Source organism: Stomoxys calcitrans, chromosome 4 (assembly GCF_963082655.1).
Source record: "Stomoxys calcitrans chromosome 4, idStoCalc2.1, whole genome shotgun sequence".
Lineage (NCBI taxonomy): Eukaryota > Metazoa > Arthropoda > Insecta > Diptera > Muscidae > Stomoxys > Stomoxys calcitrans.
In genome coordinates, this window is record NC_081555.1 from 163,616,211 (window position 1) to 163,637,462 (window position 21,252).

The 21,252-nt window shown below is 35.2% G+C and overlaps 1 protein-coding gene across 1 annotated transcript; it reads right to left on the reverse strand.

The window, feature by feature from the left end:
• Positions 1–386: 386 nt before the first annotated feature.
• On the reverse strand, positions 387–20,053 carry LOC106087386 (nucleolar protein dao-5). Its single transcript, XM_013252416.2, has 4 exons — positions 19,789–20,053; positions 876–1,207; positions 703–813; positions 387–625 (listed from the first exon to the last, which is right to left on the reverse strand). Exons 1-4 carry the CDS (start codon positions 19,803–19,805, stop codon positions 486–488), a joined length of 600 nt encoding a protein of 199 aa, XP_013107870.2. The 5' UTR covers positions 19,806–20,053; the 3' UTR covers positions 387–485.
• Positions 20,054–21,252: the final 1,199 nt, after the last annotated feature.

Sequence of the window (21,252 nt, forward strand, 5' to 3'; positions counted from 1 at the left end):
ACGTGGTTTATGGACGACATTTATAGGGGGGTTAAGGGAGGGGGGTGGGAGTTGGGGATAGGAAGCATTTCTTAATCTTTATTTTAACTTACTCTAAGGACAAAGTTTATTGAATGTGACCGTATCTATAGATAAATGTATAAAGTTGTGATCAAATGGTACTAGACTTGCACAGTTAAAAAAAAAAAAACAAACAAACAAAAAAATAAAGAAAATCAGGCATAGACGACTATAGTCCAAAGGTTTGGTCCAAGAAATTTGAAATCCTTTCTTTGGAAAGGTAACACAGTGTGAGCGGAATAGCTGGAATGAGTAGAAGCTGTGCTAGGGGAAAAGGATGGAAGGGAGGAAAAGGATCTCTAGATCAGGAACAGGGAATGTGGACGAGGAAGCACATCTAGGAATCTGTGTGTGTTTGGTTGGTTGAGGAGGGGGGCAGGGCGGGAATGTAGGAAGTTTGTTAGGTAGTTTAGGCTATTAATAATTTAGTTACGTTTCCTTAGGGCTAAACGACCAGCCAAAGGACGTTTGGCTTCTTGTTTGGGTTCGGCTTCAGCTTCTTCAGCATGTTCCTCAGCTGGTTCAGGCTTGGAGGGCTTGCCGGGCAATTTGCGGTTGCGACCCACTAACAGAAAAGAAACATAAAATAAAATCAAACTATATTTTCCTTCTCTTCGTTTTTTGAGTTTAAGGACTACTAACGTGGTGAGCTGGGTTTGCTGAAACCCTTGGCTGGTGCGGGAGCTGGCTCATCATCACCATCTTCAGATTCTTGGGCAGGAGCAGCCTTGGGCTTAGGGGCTGGCTTTTCAGCTATAAGAAAAATTAACTTTATTTTAGATTTTACTTCTCTTCGCTTAAATTTGTTTTCTTACATTTAGCTTTCTTGGCATTCATTTGTCTGCGTTTTAAAGAATTCAAGAAATCATCATTTGAACGGAATGGACGAATTACTGGACCAATGCGTTTTGGTGTTTCTGTGGTGCTGGTGGTTGAGGAGACTTCAGCTTCATCTCCCTCCTCTCCTTCGGGATTCTCTTCACCATTATCGGGATAATCACCTTCCTCCTCATCAGCTGGATTTGAGGTGGTTGTTGATGTTTTAACCGATTTACCACCTGGTCGTCTAAGGGCAGGGCGTTTGGCATCATCGGCGAGTGTTGTGCTTAAGCAGCAGGCCAAAGCGATGATAACAAAAAGTAGGGTGCTAAAAAAATTACCAAAGATAATAATATTAAATCAATTATAAAAACAATTTACTATAAATAAATAAAATTGCCAAAAGATACAAATCTTCACATTGTTTATTTACTATGAAAAATGTAACTGCAAATTGAATTCAAATAAAACTGGGTGAACATATTTCATATATCAGCGTACTTGCCTTTAACACGAAACTCCTGGTTTAAATTATGTATTAGAATATCAAATAATTTATTTAGAAGCCCCCAAAGGTAGCTAATATTAGCGAATATAGGTAAATTTAGAAATCAACATGCTAAAAGAGGGCGGATGTGATCATAGTTCTATTCTGGATACTATAGATGCAGATGGTAGACCGAGGAGGTACTCAGACTACCGGGCATCTGCTGGCACCATGGCACCAAGAGGAAGATGGAACTGGGGGCCTATTGTCGGGCATACTGTCGGACAAGTGTACGATCTTTCAGGCGAAGGCCTTTGCCATTGCCATAGCCGCATATGATATTCTGGAAAGGGAACCTACGCCCTCCAATCTCAGGAGTTATGTAGGTTATAAACCAGTGCTAATGACCTTAAATTTAAGAACGTGGTGCTCGAATTGGTTGTCAGAATGTATAGAACTTAACAGTGGTGTACAGATAAAGTTGAAAAGAGGCTGCGGATATCAATCTGCACCATGCCACTATGGACATACCTCTAAGCCAGTAATCGGCTTGTTGAGCCCTCCATGTACTAAAAAGTAACCTCGAAAAAGAAAATCTAAGCCAGGAATTCCGTGTTACTTACAAAATCCCTAATGCTTTTCTATACCACGCGTTAAGTTGGTTTAAATCTGGTATTGTGTTAACTTACTAAAAGATATTGGTTGTCCATTGGACCACAGCGATCCTATGGTTTCTAAAAAATTTTGCTTATACAAGATGTGTATGGTAGTAGATAATAAATTCGCTGAACAAGTAAAATAATCTGGACCCAAGATGGATGTAAGTCTTGAACCAGCTTAAAAATATTATTTTATCTGCCACCGTAGGACGGGTGGTATACCAATCAAGTCATTCTTAATAGTCTTGACATTCTACGTCGATCTAGCCATGTCCATCCGTTCGTCTGTCGAAATCACGATGGTGGTCGAACGAATAAAGATATCTGCTTGTATTTTTCACAGATTCTTCTTGTTGGTGTTTGTAGTTGGTGATTGCAAATGGGCCATATCGGTTTAGATTTGGATATAGCTTCTATATGAAATGGTCCTTCGACTTGACTTCGTTGGTCCCTAGAAGCTGCAAGTACTTTACGAATTGGCATGTACTGCTTTTTGATGGTTTCCAATATCTGTGTCCAACGTACGATCGAAATCGGCCAATAGCCTGATATAGTTCCCATATAAACCGGTGTTCTGTTATGATTTTCAACATACATACAGTCAACCAAGGTGTCAGAAACCGTGCAGACGTGTTGAGTAGATTGATATTAGAGTGCCTTACTGCCTCAAACATATTAAGGTGTGCCCATTCGTTGCCCAGTGCCAAGTTTCACCAGAGTTCCCTCTTGCCCCTTAGCTTCGTGATCGCGAGTGAAATGTGCCGTATATTGGGGTGTGCCTCCTTGCCTTACTTTACTTTACTTTAATTGGCTATGACAGAATATTTGTTCCACTAGCCGAACGTAGAATAGCGTTCCAAGCGCCTCGATCTTCTGCGCTCATTCTAAAATCTCTGACACCAAGTTTCGAGGTGTCTCCCACAACTTGATCTTTCCATCGGGCTTTTGGTCTTCCCGGTTTGCGTGTACCACCGTGTTTGCCTTCAAAAGACTTCTTTGCTGGAGCTTCTTCGTCCATTCTGACAACATGACCTAGCCAACGCAGCCGTTGTATTTTGATGCGTGTAACTATGCTATCGTCGTCATACAGCTCGTGGTTCATACGTCGCCTATATTCTCCGTTAACGCAAATTGATCCACATATTTTACGAAGGATCTTTCTCTCAAATACTCCAAGCACTGCCTCATCTGCTTTCACAAGTTCCCATGCTTCAGAACCATATAACGGGTAGTATCAGTGTCTTGTAAAGTGTAGTCTTCGTCTGTCGAGAGGTGGCCTTGTTTTTTGTGCCTCCTTGCCACTTATCCGCTATCTCACTCGAATCTCAATGTGTACCAACGGAGTGCCCTCTTGCCTCCTCGTGCCATCCTCCAGCGTTATCTGAACAGTGCCGTATATTAGGGTGTGCCTCTTTGTCACCGCGCCCGAAATCCCGCTTTTTATTATTGTAGCGCCCTCTCCTCCTCTTTCCGTCACCTAGTGAACCCAAACAGTGCCGTGTACTAGAGTGTGCCTCTTAGCCACCAACCCACGTATTGCTCCGTCCGAAAACTCGCTTTTTACCAGCGAAGCACCCTCTCTTGCCTCCCGGTCCGTCCCCCATAAAATTTTGTCATTGAAATTTTTTCTCTAGAAAAATTTCATAAAAATATTGTCTTTAGAAAAAGTTTCATTGAAATTTTGTTTTTATATTAGAATGTGGCTCTTTGTCACCTCGCCCGAAATCCCGCTTTTCATTAATATAGCGCCCTCTTCCTCCTCCTCGTTCCGTCACCTAGTGAACCCGAAGAGTGCCGTGTACTAGAGTGTGCCTTTTAGCCACCAACCCACGTATTGCGCCGTATAATAGATCTTGCTATCTCGTCCGAAACCTCGCTTTTTACCAGCGAAGCAACCTCTCTTCCCTCCTGGTCCGTTTCCCATAAAATTTTGTTATTGAAATTTAAGCTCTAGAAAAATTTCATTAAAATTTTGTCTTTAGAAAAAGATGCATTAAAATTTAGTTTTTAAAATAAAATTTGTTAGAATTTAGTCTTAAGAAAAAAGGTTCTCTCTATTGTTGTTGTTGGCGCTACCCAGGGATTGCCGCGTGGATGAGGCAATAACATTTAAAGGCCCTCATGAGTAAATTTAATATGGGCTCCCATTACACCCACGATGTGATGTTTTCGTACTCATCATCATCCTCGTCCTCCTCTTCATCCTAAATTTTGAATAAAAATGAAAATTGCGTTTTCATAATCTACTCCTTTATACCTTCCATTTGATATACATATTGCCTAGGGCTAAAGGGGTTCCAAAATCCTCAACATCCTGTAGGTCCTTCCCAGGTTCAATTTTTATTTTTGTTTTTACATATTCGTAATCTACTCACTAAAACCTATTTTCTGGATATAAATACATTTAAATTCTTCATCCATAATAATCCATGATTCGTCCTTCCAGTCTTAAATCTCTTTTACCTTTTTGATTGCTTTTTATAATTTATACCACTACTGTGGTATAGGATAAACTGGTTTTGTGTATTGGTTTCCAATGCTAGAAAATGAAAAGTCCCTATTCCTTTGCAAAGTATACCGATTTGACTTTGATTACTTGCTGATTCAATATAGCCATCTTGGTCGGTTTGACCATCATTTATGTAATCAAATTATGCACTCCTAATAAAATTATGAACTTGCCAAAAAAAAGAATGCTTTGGATTTTGTTGAAAATCATTTACCTTTTGTCCAATATGCAATCTCAAGAAACAGAAACCTCCATTGAATAAACAGGAATTGAAAATAATAACTTAATAAGCTCATGTTTAATTGTTTAATGGAGACATTTGAAGCTGGCATAACCCTGATCCTGACTTAAAATAAAACCCATTAACACTTAGGTGTTTAAAAAAAAAAACCTAAAACACGCTAATTAACAGTATTGTATTGAAATCGAAAAGTCAAATATTGCCCTTGTTACCCATAAACATATTTAGCCAGTGTTAACATATTGTATATTTATTTGTTTGTCGAATCAAAACACCCAAAAGTTTTTGGTTAACAATGTATATTTTTTTTATGATCAAACTAATGAGTTGAGTATTTATTCTTCTTCTATAGTCTTAGCCACAGCCCATACCAAACAAAAGACTTAGGAAACGAACTTGTTTGCCATATGCCGGCTGTTGTGTATAAGTAAATGAATAATTAGCACGAATTCATGCCCATGTGGGTGAATAACATAAAAAGAAGTAAGTCTTTGCAAAAATGTATTTCTATATATATATTATTCATTGTTATTGTGTTTTTTTTTCCAAAGCGGAGAGGGGGGGGTCTTTGGAGTGCTCTTTCAAGTCCTTTCCAATAAGTTGTATACAGCAATTTCATTTGATTGCTCAAGGACGTTTTCAACGACTTGATATTACAGCATTTTTGTTTTTCTTTCTACAGAAAAACGCGACGACGTAAGCGTTAAATGAAAGATACGTGGACTTCGATGTCGACTTAATCACAGCTGTGTTGAAGTTATCAAGAAACTGAGCAAATGGCTGCGTTAAACATACCACACGGTTACATTGTACGACCCATATGTCCAAGTGTCCGTCTGGTTGTCTGTCTGTCTGTCTGCCAGCCTGCCAGCCTGCCTACCTGTCACTCTCAATGTGTGTTTACTCGATTAATTTCAAATGTCTGGCGTTTGGTCATTAAATCTGACCGTCTGTTCTCTATGGAGTATACAGCTAATATGTTGGCTGCAACTATACAAAAAAACAAAAGCAATAACAACAACAATAATAATAATAATAATAATCATATAACGTTGGTTAAAAAAAGTATTATGCAAAAAAGAGAACCGGTTACAAAGTACAACTATTGAACAGAATCTAACTGTGCATATTTGCAAATTCATAATACTTGTACTTAACGTTGTTTCGTTAATTTTTTTTTACTTGGATTTTTTTTTCTCCTTTGCTTCTTTCAATGCAATTCAATGCAAGGCAGGCATTATAAAACATTAAAAATAATCTCCACACTAAAAGACACATACACACACAGACGCACAAACATAGATGGGCCATTACAGATACAACCACCTGTAGTAAATATGAAAAATTTTAAGTTAAGATTTCTACTTTTGTTTACAGTTAGTTAGTCCACTGCAATCCATTGCGGGTCTCACTAAGCTTAGATATTGAAATTTGAGGTTTTGTTTCCACTGCAAACCGTTTCACAAACTCACACATCGATGTCGATTTGCTTAGCTGAAGTGAGGTGTGAGTTAATTGCCACTCTGATTGAACACCGATGACGCTTGCATTTTTGTCTACGTTTTTCTTTGTTTTTACTTAACCAATAGTTGTGCACTTATAAAAATTCTTAAGAATTATGAGCGCTGTAAGGCTATTTTTAGCGCATTGAAATTGAACACAATGTGCAGAGAAAATTTATTGCCAATATTAAGTAAAGTTTTGTATTTAATTTTTTTTCTTGCTTTTGGTGGGGTTTTTATTCAACGTGGTCCCCTTGCCACAAATAAGGTGGAAGAGGACGAAGATAATTGTGCATGGACACGAATATTTCAAAGTTCATGTGTCATTATTATAAGGTCATTCAATGAACTGAAATCAAATGGAAAATTTAAGCCACATGGAATAATAAGACAATTGCATCATCTATGTGTTCAATAAATAAAAACGGGATACCTGTTTAAATATGGTTATATTTAATTATGATCCGCTTTGGTTGATTTAAAATCCCTATCGAGCTATGTATGTACATATATCTAAAAGGCGTATCTCTAAGAAACTTTATTATTTTGGTAAACAGATTTGCAATATAGGACAAATGAAAGAGAGGTAAATGCAAAGTAGAGTGGAAGAGATAATCGAAAAATTAATGTAAGAGATGTGCGGAATGAATAAAACAGGGACGAAAGAAAAACAGGAAAGATCGATATATAATATGACGCGTTTAATATCATTTAAAAAGCCACCCTCCACCATGGATCGAATTCTTTTCCCGGTACCTCTTTTTAGTCAAACTAACGATAAAGGAAAAAATTGCTTTACTTTTGGAGCTATATCAAGTTATCGCCCTATTCGGACAACAATTGAGTTAATTGTTGGAGAACAAAGTAGAAGTCATTGTGTAAAATTTCAGCCAAATCGAATATGAATTGGGCTTTTTAGGGGCTCAATAAGTAAAAAAGGGAGATCCGTTTATAGGGGAGCTGTATCAGGCTATAGACAGATACGGACCATATTTGACACATATATAGTGAAGGTCATGGGAGAAACTGTTGTACAAAATTTCAGCCAAATCGGATAACAATTACGCCCTCTAGATGCGCAAGAAGTCCAAATCACAGAATGGTTTGTATGGCAGCTATATCAGGTTATGGACAGGTTTGAATCATATTTGGTACAGTTGTTGGGAGTCATAACAAAATACATCATGCAAAATTTCATCCTATTCGGTTAAGAATTGTGCTCTGTAGTGGTTCAAGAAGTCAAAATCCCAGATGGGTTTATATGACAGCTATACCACGTTATGGATCGATTTTTTACCATATTTGGTACAGTTTTCGGGAGTCAAAACAAAATACGTCATGCTAAATTTCAGTCAAATCGGAAAAGAATTGCGCCCTCTAGTGGTTCAAGAAGTCAAGATCCCAGATCGGTTTATATGGTAGCTATATCAGGTTATAGACCAATTTGATCCATATTTGGCACAGTTGTTGGAAGGCATAACAAACAACTTCGTGCTAAATTTCAGCCAAATCGGATAGTAATTGCGCCTTATAGATGCTCAAGAAGTCAAGATCCCAGATCAGTTTATATGGCATCTATATCAGGTTGTAAACCGTTTTGAATCTTACTTGCCACAGTTGTTGCAAGTCACAACAAAACAGATCACGCAAAATTTCAGCCATAGTGGCTCAAGAAGCCAAGATCACAGATCGGTTTATATGACAGCTATATCAGGTTATGGACCGAGTTAAACCATACTTTACACAGTCTTTGGAAGAAAAAGTATAGTGAAAGAAACTAAGTGAAATGAAATAGAAATTCGAAGTGAATTGGTAGGATGGATGAAGGTATGATGAGTTATGCAAGGAGGAGAAACAAATAGTGATGTAAAATAGGAACGGAAGAAAAGGAGGGGAATGAAGATGAAGTTAAAGAAGAAGAAATTAATGGACGAGAGAAAATCGAAAGATAAATAAAAGAAAAAAGCGAAAACAAAAATTGCAAAAGGAGTGAAAGAAGGAATAGAATAAAAAACTAGAGGAGAAATAATGATGGAATGGATTTAAAAGAAGAAGGGTGTTCAAGAAGAAGAAACAGAATAGTATAGTGAAACAGGAAAAAAAGGAAATAGATTAGAATAAAGTAAGGCAAGAAAGGTAATGAAGAAGAAATGCAAAGTAGAACAAATTAATTTGACTTAATTTTGAAAGTTCTTTGCTGTGCTACTCCTGGAATAGAAAGCATTGAATTGAATCTAAATATTAATAGATAGCAAATAAAAGATGAGGAAAAGAAGGGAAAAAAGAACTGTAAAAGGGAAAGAAAAAAAGGCTTAAATACATGAGGTAGAGGATATATAGCATGAAAACATTAATAAATAAAAGGAAAATGGAAGAAAGGAAAAAACTATTATGAATGTGTGAGTTAGTCCGGCTCTTACGAACCCTTTATGCTCTTCACCCTTAATAATGTCTTTCAAGTTATCTAGGTGATTTCTTTCGATAGGCCGAAACGGTAAGTTTTAGACATCATAACAGCGGTTTACATGCAAAATTTCGAATAAAAATTACACTATTCAGTCAGAACTCTTTTCGAAAATTTCGATATTGAACTATTTGAAACAAGTCGATAAAAACATCAGATTTCCTTCGTCAACTAACTAATCTACTAAATTTCCTATGAACATTCCATTAAGGAACAGGAGATACGTCAACCACTCCACACATATTTCGGTACGAATTCGGACTTTCTTCGGATTCGAATTCCGACGAATTTGCCGACATTTTGTAGATACTTCTGATCGAAATCTGAACATTTGATTCACTGGATACTTTTTAGGGTTGCAAATCAAATGGTATTATACCTAGATCCTATTATGATCGATACATATAAAAAGAAAATTGAAAAACAATTCTAAATAGATTTTCGGCCATCTTGTGAATGCGAGAAGAGGCGTGGCTGAAAAAAATTTTGGAACTATTTTTTTAATAAATAAATAAACTCTAAGCTCATTATTCCATTTTGTAAAACTTTAAAATATCAATCTGAAGCCCCACCAGGTATACACTTGTTCATGACCATGCTGACAGTTCAGATAGATGGTTGTTGGTAACCAACATTCGACCCGACCAAACTTAACGTAATTTTTATTGTTTTTAATTAAAAAAAAAACTTTTATATCATTTTTAAGAGAACTTTAAAAATTTTAATCTTTTTCAGAAAATATATCCAACAATTTCCAGTTTGCATTAACCAGGAAATTCCATCCTCTCAAATACTGTCAAGAGAACATTAATGACATGTCATTTCCTAATTGTCACTTAAGTGACCAAAAGTTATTGCAATTTGTTAGCAACATGTCTGTTTTCAATCAAGGAAATCTCATAAATTTCGTATCTTCCATATCTTCACTATACCACTATACAAACAAGAACCAAATAATAAAAAATAACTCAATGCTCATAGCAGCTTGACATTAAGTGGCATTTGAAAAAATCACCAAGAAACTGGTTCCTTTAACATTTTCAGTTTTTTTTTCTCCAAAACGGTAGAGAAAAAAATTGTTGAGATGTGATTAGAAGGAATAAGTAGCAAAAATCCCCCAATAGAAAAAATAGCAAATATTTTCGAAACAACTTTAAATTTTATTTAAAATGTTCACAGACATAAAGCAGAGTAATGTTAATTAAGAAACGTGTTACGAAAATTAGATAAAAATTGTTCAAGCGCATGCGGAAGTTTTTTATTATTTGTTGTTACTACTCAAAGAAATAACAACGACAAAATCATCTTACGAAAAATGTTCAAGAGAATTCTTGAGAAAACAATAAGATTTTTAACGAGTAATTCCAAATCAAGTATGTGTCCTAAGTCTTTTGTTATAAGAGTCACGTTTTTTGTTTTGCAGCGGCAGCAACAACAGCCGCAGCAGCTAAGACAACACAGAAAAATCCCGCGAAACAAGATCAAATAAGACCTTGATTTTATTGTATCAAGTGACAAAGCATAATTGCAAATTACCATTTAGAAAGAGTGACAGAGAGAGAGTGAGAGGGAGGGGGTGGCGCTATTTAGTACTTTATTATATAATCAAGAAATAACCAGAAACTTCCATAAGGAGGTAGTGCGAATACATACATACATAGTACCAGATACAATTGTACTCGTGCTTGTGTATAGGTGGTTTTTGTATTAACCAGAAAACAAGGTGATAAAATCAAAACAGTCAACGACAGCAAACCATTGCGGGTAACCGTAAAACAATACTCCTCGGGATTTGAATTTAAATTTGCGTCTTATTCATCTTCTTTTGCATTTGCTATTCCAACAAAAAAAAAACAATTGCCCATCATCAATTTACTGAGAGACAACTCTACAATCAACTTGCCATCATAGCAGAGGCCATTTAAATGGATTTCTGCGGAATTGAAAAAAAAAAAAATAAATGAAATTTAAAACAGTCACGATTTGTAAACGTGACAAAGACACTATCCGTTAGCCAAGCCTCGGCCTTAAATGAAGACGACAAATGGGGGGAAAAAAGAAAACTATATAGGCACAAAGAAATTTTCTATGCAGAATGGCATTTATGCCCATTTCCCAATGGCCCAATGCAATAAATAAATGGCTTGGACATTATCCATATATAAAAGTATGCAACCTAAATAGATCGCATATGGCACATACCAAACATCAACTCCTCCATAAAACCAATTTGCTTAGAAGTTGGGGGAAGAAGAGAGGAAATGCAAATGCATATTATCATAAATTGTTGTTGGGTAGGGCAGTAATGGGTTTTGGGTCATTCCATGGCCCCATTAATGTTCCCTTCGCTTCGTTTCAATCGTTTGTCATCAACCTTATGAGGGTGTGGACCATCATCAACGGCAGATGTAAAAAAATATGCATCACGTTTGTGCCTTAAGTCTTTTGTTTTATGAGTGAGATTGACATGCTGATTATTCACACATTTGAAGACATTAAATTTGTCTTGATTTTGTGTGCGTGCATGTTTTTTGCCAACCTTTTTCATAAAGTCAAAATTAGTATGGCCGTGATCGTTTAACATAAAATATGTTTTTTATTTCTTAGATATCATGATTGAGGGATTTTTTTTTATTTTTATGACACGATGTCAATGACACTCGAACGAATAAATTTGCATATAAAAGGCATATCGGAATGTTGTATATAAATGTATCAGATAACAGATGTTTTGTAGGCTCTTGGATATAAAGAGAAGGAATTTAAAATAAAGGAGGCAATCGTGGCACATAGGTTAGTATGTCCGCCTATTAATGCCAGGCTTCGAGCAGGACGAGTTATCAATCATGTAAAATTATTTACTAAATGGGGTATCTTAGCGGGACTCCGATTGTAAACAAAAATAAAAAGGATATAACTTATTGATATAAGGAAAATCCGCGGACAACAAATGTCTAAAATTAGAAACTAAACTGCCATCAGCTGCCGCAGAATTACAACCTGACTGAACAGAGTAGATAACTTGCTTAACAAGTTACATGCTATTGTTTCAGAAACATATCTTCTATCCCGATCAGGTCTGCCTGTTTAAGTTTAATGAATCAAGGCCAACTTTTTTAGCCGAGTCTGAAGGTTATGTTATGTAGCTCAAGGCTCGTGAATGATCGCCTCGAGAGCCAAGTTTGTAGAATGCTCGGATTGGCAGTGCGGCGGTCGTGAGTTTAGTTCCCACCAGAGACTTAGTCTGTTACTACAATGGTATTACAATCCACTCAAATAGTATAAGTGAGTCTGCTTAGAAAAATAGAGTGCCATTCTACTCTACCTTAACCTAAGTCTCGTCAACATTAGAGAGAAAGTAATCACAGCTTAATAATTTCAGATGATTTGGCTAGTCAAGGCGTTTGGAGGTAAAAGGAAAATGTTAAACTATGCACCATGGTGGACGATCCTAGAAAGTTTGCAAAATGTTTGGCAGCGATTGGGGCCTTAAACCTCAGATGCTGCAATTGATGTACAATTGGACCAATGCTCGAATATGGAGCATTTGTATGGTGCCCTGCATTGGCAACTGGTTTTTCCAAACAAATCAGAGAACAGCAGCCAGCCACATTAAAAATAAGTGCACATGATAGGCAATAAGCGAACGGCACGCTCACACCTTATACCAGCAACTGTTGTTTCCGCTTACGAGTCTCAACGACCAAAACATTAAATGCTCCCTCCTTAAAATGGAAGTAAGTCTGTCACTTTTGAACAGACTGAGACAGTCAGCACGTACGTCACCGATATAAGAAATTCTCATCCAAATATAAAAAGGCAAGTTCAACAAAACAACGGAGTATATCTATGCCGCTCAACAACACTTAATGTCTCATTCCTCTGCTTGCTTTGGCTTCGTATGGCACGCTTCTGGGTGGTGCTCATTTGCAAACAACACATGATGTCCGTCTACCAAATATAAAAACACATTCACTGAACGATAACTAAAAACATTCGGGCTTCTCACTCTCTATTGTATTTGTTCGTGTGTTTCTAGATAACTTTGTTTTTAGGTGACATGCGTAACAGACAATTGTTTTGGGCAAAATGGCTATTGAGTGCCAAATTTTTGGTCTCATGCAGTTCTCTGACAAAGAGGTACCCTTATTACCCTTTTCTTTGGAATGGGTAGTTTTATTACTAGTTTCCTTGGAAAATGGTAGATTTATTACCTTTTCTGTGGAAATCTGTATTTTTTTAACATTTTCTTTGCAAAAGAGTAGTTTTTTACCCTTTTCTTTGGGGCTGCTTTAAGGCGAGGATACGACCCCTTCCGGTGTCAACAAATTATAAAGCCTATTGCTTCTTCCACACAAACATATACAATCTGTAAAATTTTCAGATCGTGTAGGTTTGCATGTTAAGATTCGCACTCTACCTAAAATATATATCACTTGATCCCCACATTGTCATGATTCGTCAGCTAACCTATTTAGGGTGGTTCAAGGGGTTAGAGTGCCACCCAGATACTTGGACACAAATTTTAATTTCATAATCGTAATCTACTCTGAAATACCTTTCATTTGAACCCCATATTATCAGTTAATCCCGGCACGGGATAACTATGAGCCATCCCCACAGGCTGGAACTTTGAGCTCCGATCTATATGGTGTTTATTGTCATCACGAGCAGCTTAGCAGCGAGCTATCGGGTGCGTCCACAGGTTGCGGATAATGGAATGCTCCATACGGAGTAGCTTCACAGCGGAGTAGTGATATCGAGCGGAGAGTCTCAGTCAGAGCGTAGAGTCTCAGTCAGATGCTCTACAGGAGCTAAACATATAAACATGTGGCTGCAACAACAACATCAGCTAATATTACGATTTGGGGACTGGTTTAGAGGGTTGGGCGGCCACCCATTTCTTGGACCTCATTTTTTGTGTCTTATTCATAATCTACTCCCGAATTCGTTTCGTTTGAGTCCCATATTGACATGATCGTTCAAAATGCCTATTTGTGGCGGTTTTCGGTTTGGAGCAGTTTTGGACTTGGGCCAGCCTTGGACCCAGTTTTTAATTGAGTTCCATATTGTCCCGATCCGTTCACTTTTGATTTTGGGAGGTGCTCTTGGGGTAAGGGAGTTTTAATTTTTACCAAAATTTCTAACTCCATACGATTGTAACAATTTTTTTTCTTTTGTGAATACAAAGATTATTTATAAAAATTCTTTTTTTTAAATTTATTTCTTTATTTAATTCTAGTTCATTTTTATTTACAAATTGTGTTGATTTTATTTTTTCTCTCCAAATTCTCTTTACCAAACACTTTCGTTTTTTTATATTTCTTGTCTTGTTGCCTATTTCAGTTTTAACCTCATTTATAAATGCAAAAAAGGCACACTAATCTATAATTATTAATTCACTCGGCAACATCTTACCGGCCCGGATTGGCAGGCGCATGTGTCAAAACAAAAAAAAAAATCCAGAAAAACAACTTGATTAACGAAAATACAAGTATCTATGGGTTTCTGGGTTTACCAACAGAGTTGGCAACCAAATTCATAATCTGTATACATTTCTGGGTATAAGCAAGAATACCACACCAACACACACCCAAAAAAACACAAAACTGACTCCCTCAACACAATCAAAAGTAATTATAATCAATTTACGATTTGCCGATATGGCGACTTGGCGAAAAAAAATAAACCCAAGAATTTAAATTCAAATTAGAAACACCACTCTATAATTAATCTAATAAATGTTGCCATGAAACCCAATGCAGTTCAGATTTGTGTTGGATATTCAAAATATCGAACAACAACAACCAAGACACTAGTTTTGCGTCAGGCATGTGATCATGTTGTGATTTCAATATGTCCATTTATTAGTTAATTTTTATTAATTTCGTTGCCTTTACCACACCAACACTATTACCAATGAAATACCATTCTTGTGCTGCATAACGATCAATAATAATTTTAAGGTGCTCATAAACAATCGTTCCATGGCCAGTGAAAGAGGCTTGATGCAGAGAGGGGAGTCTTGTTAAAGTTATTCATGTTAATTTTTTGCCACTATGACAAGCTTAGCAAAAGAAGGAGAAAATGGTTTACAAAAAATATCATTACTTGACACCAAAAAGCTGGACCATGCATACTGTGTAGCACCGGCAGCTGGTGGCTTTCGTGTGGCGCGAGCCAACACTAACACCAGCAGCAGCCATCCCGTGAGCCAATCAACTAGCCCGACCACTAGCCTCAAAGAGTAAGAAGTAAGCCAACCACAATTAAACTTTAGTATGAACATTTTGCCATTCCATCTGCAATGGAATGGTGGTAAATTTAGCATGCGTGCCAGAGCATTTTTATGTATTTTTGTTGTCAGATAAAGTTGATCCAAACGACCTTGAAACATAACTTGGAGTAAATTTTTAATTTTTTTGTTGGTGCTGCTGTTGTTTTTGTTGCTTGTGGGCTCGTAATTTGTAATTAAAATTGACAGATTATGCATGAGGGTTTTTATTTTTATTTTCTTGATTATTTTTCTTTCCATTTTCATTTTTGGACAAGTATGCAAATCTTTTGCAGAGCCTTAAATAATGTCAGTGATCGATAAATGTCTACATGAATAAATGCCTTTTTTATCAATTGCTATATTTTGCAGATTTTTTCTTTTACTTTATTTAGCGTGTATTGTCTTATAGGCCATGACATCGTAGCATTTTAATAACATATGCAAAAGTTTGGCACTAAAAAACTTGAAGCCAAGTAGCTGACATAATCATAATTGATTCATAAGTACCTGTTATCGAGTCTTAATATGCTAAATGCTTTCGAAGTGAAAGGGAAATATTGAGTATGGGTAATTGAAAATGAACGACTGAAGACAGAAACTTTCCATCACTTGAAAACAAGAGCAAAGAAATTTTAAAAAAATTAACTAAAAAATATAAAAAAATAAAAATTACAAAAACACAAACAGAAGTTTTTCAAAATTGTGCAAAAATATGACAAAAACAAATTCAAGCAATAGAAGAAAACATATATTGAAAGTAAAGGCATTGTTTAAAATTCAATTTTAATTTATAAAGTTTCTGATGTATTCCAAATGCCATTTTATTTTATTTGAATTTCTTTTAAATTTAATTTATTTTATTTATTTTATTTTATTTTATTTATTTATTATATTTTATTTTATTTTATTTTATTTTATTTTATTTTATTTTATTTTATTTTATTTTATTTTATTTTATTTTATTTTATTTTATTTTATTTTATTTTATTTTATTTTATTTTATTTTATTTTATTTTATTTTATTTTATTTTATTTTATTTTATTTTATTTATTTTATTTTATTTTATTTTATTTTATTTTATTTTATTTATTTTTTTTATTTTATTTTATTTTTTTTTATTTTATTTTTTTTATTTATTTTGTTTTTTTTTATTTTATTTTATTTTTTTTATTTTATTTTATTTTATCAAGCATCACATACTCTTCAAACTCAAGAAAAATTTCTTCAAATTAATAATAATAACTACCATAATATATCATGGTCACGTTACGGTATTTGAAAGTGTTAATTTTAACACCTTCTTCAATTGACACCCAGGGGAAATGTAAATCAGTTAAAAGTTTCGCGAAACTTTGTATAAAAAAACTAAACAATGCCTACCTTAACTTTATAGTATTACTCTTAAAATAATCATAAACTTAACATATGGCCATGTGACCATATATAAACTATGTGATTCCAATGCCTACCTTAACTTTATAGTATTACTCTTAAAATAATCCTAAATTTAACATATGGCCATGTGACCATATATAAACGATGTGATTCTCATGACGTACATATTTCATCTCTTTAAGAATTAATTAACTAATTTATACAATTAATTTCTTAGAGATGTATTTTAAAGCTTAATTGTCTCCAATAAATCAACTCGCCTGAGAATTGTTCGCCATTAAAGGACAAAGGTCATTTTCTCATGCTTCATTTGATCTTGTGCATGCTTGGCTCATTCATTTCTTTGCTTAAAATAAGTAGTTTTTTTAATAACATGGTTTTCGTTTTTTTTCCCAAATTTTCGTGTATTATTTTTGTGATTTTCTGTTTTTCTGATGTTTAATGCGGGATGTATCCACGTAAAGGTTAAATGTTACTTGGAAGGAAACAAGTTTGCTTCTTAAGTCTTTTGATTTGTGGTGGAATAATTGCAGAGAATTCAAAATTAATTGAAAATACGAAAAAAAACAATTGCATATGATAAACCAGGCAAGGTAAAATTAAAAAATATGTTAAGAACATTTTTGGTGGTTTTGTAGCAGACTTTTGTTTTTATCTTTTTACCCTTTTGGGTCCAAAATACCTAAAGGGGACATTAGGTGATGAATACCCGAAGGGGTGTTTATCGTTTTTTTTCGTAGAGGAAAATAATTTTAAGTAATTATTATCAAATAATTATACTGATGATATTTGGTATATGTTTTTTTTTGTAATTTTTCTCTAAGGGAGGTCTAGCTTATTAACTATGATTGACAATCATTAAGCAAGACAGATCAATAGATCTTCGGACATAATATAGACATCGCAGAAGTTTGTAGACAAGTCGGAGATGGCAAATGTCTACTTCACTTGAGGGGCTTCCGGTTTTGTAGCTCATTTTAATGATATACACATCGGCACTACCAGATTCTTAGGATTAGGATTAGGCTTAGGATTCAATAGTCTATTGAGAGCTAATCCCAGAGCTACGTTCTGGAGCATTTCTAATAACAAAGTTGGTCTTCCAACTATGTCTTTTCCAAACATGTCCTTAATTAAAACATTTTTCTTTGGATAGTGACACAGTGCTCTGAATTCAAGAGACTTAAGACACAAACCTGGATTTTGCATCAGAGTTCTAGTATTGTATGCTAAGGGAAAAAATATTTTTTATTTATTCACATAAATTCATATAAATTGAAAGCTAGCGGATTAATTTCTTAAAGAATTACAATCGGGACTTATTGTTGGTGTTTTGAGTGATTTATCAGAATAGTCGATTATAAGAATATCCTTTACAAAATATCCACAAAAAATACAAATTTGTTCACGAACATTTCATTAAGGAGCAAGGAGGCAAGTTTTAGTTCAATGATAAAGGACCTACTTTTCATAGCCAGGTGCAAACTTCATGGTTTTTACATGATTGCTTTGCCATTTACATGGCATAGTACCTAACAAATGTGAACAGTATTTGGAGGGATGATCACCGCTGATAATTTTTCTGATGTTCTCGCCAGGATTTGAACTCCGGCCTTCAGCGTCATAGGAGACATGCTAACCTCTGCGCCAAGGTGCCCTCCAAGTGTCATGGAGAGTTCTATTACCCTGAATATAAAAGACTTGAGACACAAACTTAATTTTTTTAAATAAACGCCTTAAGGCACAAACTTTATTTTTGCATCAGGGAGAGAGAGAATCGCTAAGGAAAAAAAGAGGGGTTGTCTTTTATTTCACGATAAGCCGTTTGTACTTGACTATAAAAAGCAGGTCGCTTATCATTGAGCTTAAAGTTGAATCGGATAGCACTCATTGATATGTGCGAAGTTTTCCCGTGTTCTTTTATGGAATTTTCATGGACAGATTTGCTTTTCTTCACATGCATTTATTTCACATGCAAATTGCAAATTTTCCCATGAATTTTTATTGAAAAACATAAGCAAACTTGACAAATATCAACGCAGTGATAAAGGACCTCCTTTCTATAGCCAAGTCCAAACGGCTTACCGCAGAGCGACACAACGTTACTCACAAATGTCATCAGCATTAGGAGGGGATAATGACCTTTGAAAATTTGTTTTTGATGTTTTCGCCAGGATTCGAACCCAGGCGTTTAATTTCATATGCGGAAATCTGCGCTACGGTCTCCTCCAAGTGTCCTGGAGTGTCCTTTTACCCTGAATATAAAAAACTTAAAACACAAACTCTATCTTTTTCATACAAGACTTAAGAAACAAACTTGGTTTTATATATAAAAAGACTTACGGCACAAACTTTATTTTTGCATCAGAAAAAGAGAGAAGGAGATTGAGAGTAGAAGAAAAGGAGTGGGAGCAGTCGCGGCGTGGCCTACTACCTTTAATATAAAAGACTTAAGACATAGACTTTATTTTTTATATATAAAAGACTTAAGACACAAACTTTGTTTTAATACATAAAAGACTTAAGACACAAACTTTATTTTTGCATCAGGGAAAGATAGTGAGGGTTGCTAAGGAAAAAATAAGAATATTTTGAAGGATGAGGACCTTAAACAAAAATGGAACATTGAGGATATTGTGAAAATCGTCGAAATACAAAACTTAAATCAGTGCTCAAAAGACTTAGGACGCAAAACTTATATTTTGTACAAGCAGTGAAAATCTTAAGACACAAACTTTATTTTTCCCCATAATCTTAAGTTTTGTGCAGTATCACACTACTTCAAGTACAAAAGGCTTAACACCCAAACTTAATTTTATAGCAAACTGTTATACGTCCAGAAAATAAACTACTATTCATAAATGATTTAAGACACAGTACTGGGTATTTAGTGTGTGATCTAATAACCAAATCACAAATTTTGAAAAATCCTAAGTCCGAGAGGACATGAACCAGAAGTTTAGGGAATTCTCCAAAGAAAGAAAATAAAATATTGATAACATAAACTCACTAAAAGTGGAAAAACAAACTTTAATAACATAAAGTTAGTGACTCGGGTATTTTTAATTTTTTTAGGAACAAATTTTGGCCGATTTGTCCACGAACTTTCTATTAAGGATTAGAGGCCAAAGTTTCAGCTTTAATCATTGGTCACTCCTTCAGAATAATTGTTGTAAAAAAATTTAAGACACAAACTTGAACATAAAGTAAAGAAGCTGAACTGAATTTGGTTCTGGTGGTTTAAAAACTAAAAAACACATATTTTAACTTTAACTTTATAGAGAAATTTAAGACACCCACTATAAATATTAAAAATTAAACAAATTTACAAAATTCTTTTTTTAATACTTAATAAATTTTCTTAAAACACTCACATGTTGAAGAATTTCATTTTGTTTAGTTATATGGTTTATAGATTTTGGTAATTAATTGAAAAAACTCTGTTTATTAAAATATCAGCCTTTTTAGGGATTTGTTCTTTAATTTTTTTAATTTTTTAAATCACTGATTTTTTTTTGTTATAAATAGGAATGTTTTGATAATTTTTTTTTTTAATATATTTTTTCTCTTTTTTGTAGTTTGTATCCCCAATCACTTAATGTTAACGCTTAGACCTTAAGCTTAAAGCGTGTTAGCTTAGCACAACTTCTTAATAACGACTAATGGTTGATGGTTTGACTAGAGACTCAAGAAAACAATTTGTTTTTTATGTCTTTAAACATATTTCGCTGGCTGGCTGTTTTTTTCTTCTTCTTGGTACGTCGCTTTGCCTCTGATATTTGCTGTTTGCCGTATTCACTCAAAGAAAAAAAAACAAAACAACTACAAGCTGGTTGCCGCTAAAAAGCGGCGGCGCGCTGCTGTTGCCGTCAGCAATGACGTGCACAGATCTTTTTGGGTGCACCAAAATACCTAGGCAGGCTGACAGGTACTGAGCAGCAGCAGCGGCAACAAAGCGCCACAGGCATTAACACCACATCACCTCATACTACTGAGCAATTCAACAACAACAGCATCGGCAGCAGCAGTCGCAAAAACAACAAAAAGGGGAGAAAAAAATAGCAACGGTCTGAAATTACTGTCAGAGCATTTTAAATGCTTACATTTCATTTGTTTGAATAGAAGCAACAAATAAACAACGCACACCCTAAAAGACTGGTTATTTCTAGTCTTGCCGCCAGCCAGTGTGGCCTGTGTGGAACATTAATTTTGTTGTAAAACAACAAATCATCAAACACCAGCTTCGACCCCAACAACAACACCCACAACAACAACATTTGAATTCATTGCAATTATTTTTCGCTACGAAAATACAAATAAAAAACAATATTTGACATTTTATAAATCTTCTTTAGAAAACTTAAGCTTGGATACAAATGCGCTTTTCTGTCGCCTTGTCTCTTCAAGAAACTTTTATTAGCTTCTCGAAGCTTTGCTACTAACACCGGCGAAACATGTTTCTTAGCAATCGTTATTATGGGCTATTTGTTTTCTCTCCTTCTTCTCAATTTATTGTGATGTTGCTGCTGATCGACCGTTTTAACCTAAGGTGCAGGAAATCATTTTTGTTTCCACTACCAAAATACCACAATTGATAGATTTTTGTCAGACAAAAAAAAAATGACTAATTCTAATAGCAGATGGAGGCCACCGTCGAGCAGAGGTTGGCATGCCCGCCTATGATGCCAAACGTCTGGGTTTAAATCCTGGCGTGAACATCAGAAACACGTTCAGCGGTGGTTATCACTTACTAAGTCTGGCTACATTTATGAGGTATCCTGCCATGTTAAAACTTCTCTACCAAGTGGTATCGCTGTGCGGCGTGCCGTTCGGACTCG

Bases quoted from the DNA above. Each gene is read 5' to 3' on its own strand.
- LOC106087386 (XM_013252416.2), bottom strand. The intron at 814-875 runs GTAAGAAAACAA...TTTTTCTTATAG, and splicing joins GAATGCCAAGAAAGCTAAAT to CTGAAAAGCCAGCCCCTAAG. The intron at 626-702 runs GTTAGTAGTCCT...CTTTTCTGTTAG, and splicing joins CAGCAAACCCAGCTCACCAC to TGGGTCGCAACCGCAAATTG.